Below are 1,664 nucleotides of genomic sequence, written 5' to 3'. Positions count from 1 at the left end.
TGTTGCACCAGTGTTGTGCTGTGACCCCCACATATAATTTGATTTTGATAAAATTGACATTTCTCTAAAGAAAAATCAAAGGTTTCTAATTCCAGCTGAAACAATGTAAATATCTTACTTTCTAAAATATCACTAACTACTGAAATACCTTAGCACACATGTATGTCCCTTTGTATGTGCACATGCAAGTGTAGGTATGCATGTTTTTTGTTGATGTATTTTATTTTTATATTACACTATTTTTATAACTGAAAATAAAGTCAGAATTTCAAGTTAATGAATGACACACTCCTCTTTCTAAGGATATTTCTTATCATTTTCCAATAACTTCCATTCATTCTATGAAAAAAAGAACATTTTACCAAACTAAAAACATGCAATGAGAGGTTAACTTACCAAACATATAACGTTTTCTCTGGTCTCTTACATGTGACACTGCTGTACATGTGAATGCAAAATAAACCTCAACTTCACTGGCTGTCTGATAAGTCTTTAGTCAATATTATATCATGATATGCCTTATCATTTTTTTTTCTTTCCTTACAGCAAAGAGGGAATATGGTAATGACATTTTCCAACAAACATAATACAAAGCACTAGAGGCAAGTTTTTTATTATATGCCTACCTGTTTTTTCCCTCAATTTACTCCAAACTTTTCAATAAAAATTGTAATATCACAAGTATCATATTTCCAGCTAATTCTTCTACACTTATTTCTGGAAAGATCAGCCCTACTCATGTCGGAAATGCACATAAAACTAGGAACAATACTGTTGTAACTTAAGATAAAAATCAACTCCAGCATTATTAAGCTATGTTCTACAGCTGATCTAAAAGGCCTCTGTTTTCTGTATTTTCTTATTCCTAATAATACTATCTGTTATCAACTTCAAAATCCTAACTCTGATCTTCTAATTATCACAGCATCTATAAGATTGTGATATATTTCCCTGTTCTTTGTATTGATATAGATGATACCATACCAAATTAAACCCTTATTTTGTCCAGTGTATAAGATGGTCTATACATGCATAGCCTTTGCTGTTATTCTGACTACTAAATCTAAATTGCTACTTTGCTAATCTCAAGTTACTTTAGCTACACTTTTTTTAACATCAAAATATATGACTTTATTGAACATTACAAAATAAGTTGGCACTTTGTTTCTATGAAAGCCCCTTATACGTCAAAAGGCACAAGCTTTATGGTATCAGATTATGGTGACACTTTTTTGACCGAGTTTCTGGGGCCATGGTTGAAATTTTTTCTAAAAAAAAACTCCATAAACAAGTTTATATGTTAATAAATCATGGAAAAAAAATCGTTTTGCTTTTTACAAGAAATGACCATTGTATTATATATAAAAAATGGATGTAAAAAAAAAAAGAATAAGATCATACTATTCTGATATTACACTGTCTAAATCAATCCCATTCCGCCATTCACCTGCACATTCAGCTGTCAGAATCCTCGGAGTCATTCGCACCATAATCCTGGTGGTCAAAACCTGATGATTTCCGACTGCTAGTCTGCGTGCACTCTTCCAGTATTGTGATAACAGTTCCACTCTTGGCAAGCATGCGTGGGGTCTTCTTCTCCCTTGAAGATAAAGAAGTGCTGGTAAATTTGACAGGATCATGAGATTAAATTTGCGAGAAAGTAA

At 32.2% G+C, this 1,664-nt stretch overlaps 1 protein-coding gene across 2 annotated transcripts in view; it reads right to left on the bottom strand.

The window, feature by feature from the left end:
- Nucleotides 1-6: 6 nt before the first annotated feature.
- The window catches only part of LOC119591545 (osteoclast-stimulating factor 1-like), a 6,452-nt gene continuing 4,794 nt past the window's right edge, over nucleotides 7-1,664 (bottom strand). For both annotated transcript variants that reach the window (XM_037940295.1, XM_037940296.1), the window contains exon 7: nucleotides 7-1,600. In XM_037940295.1, the coding sequence (XP_037796223.1) occupies nucleotides 1,456-1,600 (145 nt within the window). In that variant the 3' untranslated portion in view covers nucleotides 7-1,455. The remainder of the gene's footprint in view (nucleotides 1,601-1,664) is intronic.

The sequence above is a fragment of the Penaeus monodon genome, chromosome 28, assembly GCF_015228065.2.
Source record: "Penaeus monodon isolate SGIC_2016 chromosome 28, NSTDA_Pmon_1, whole genome shotgun sequence".
Lineage (NCBI taxonomy): Eukaryota > Metazoa > Arthropoda > Malacostraca > Decapoda > Penaeidae > Penaeus > Penaeus monodon.
The sequence above is the reverse complement of the archived record's forward strand: the minus strand, read 5'-3'. Positions and strand labels throughout refer to the sequence as shown.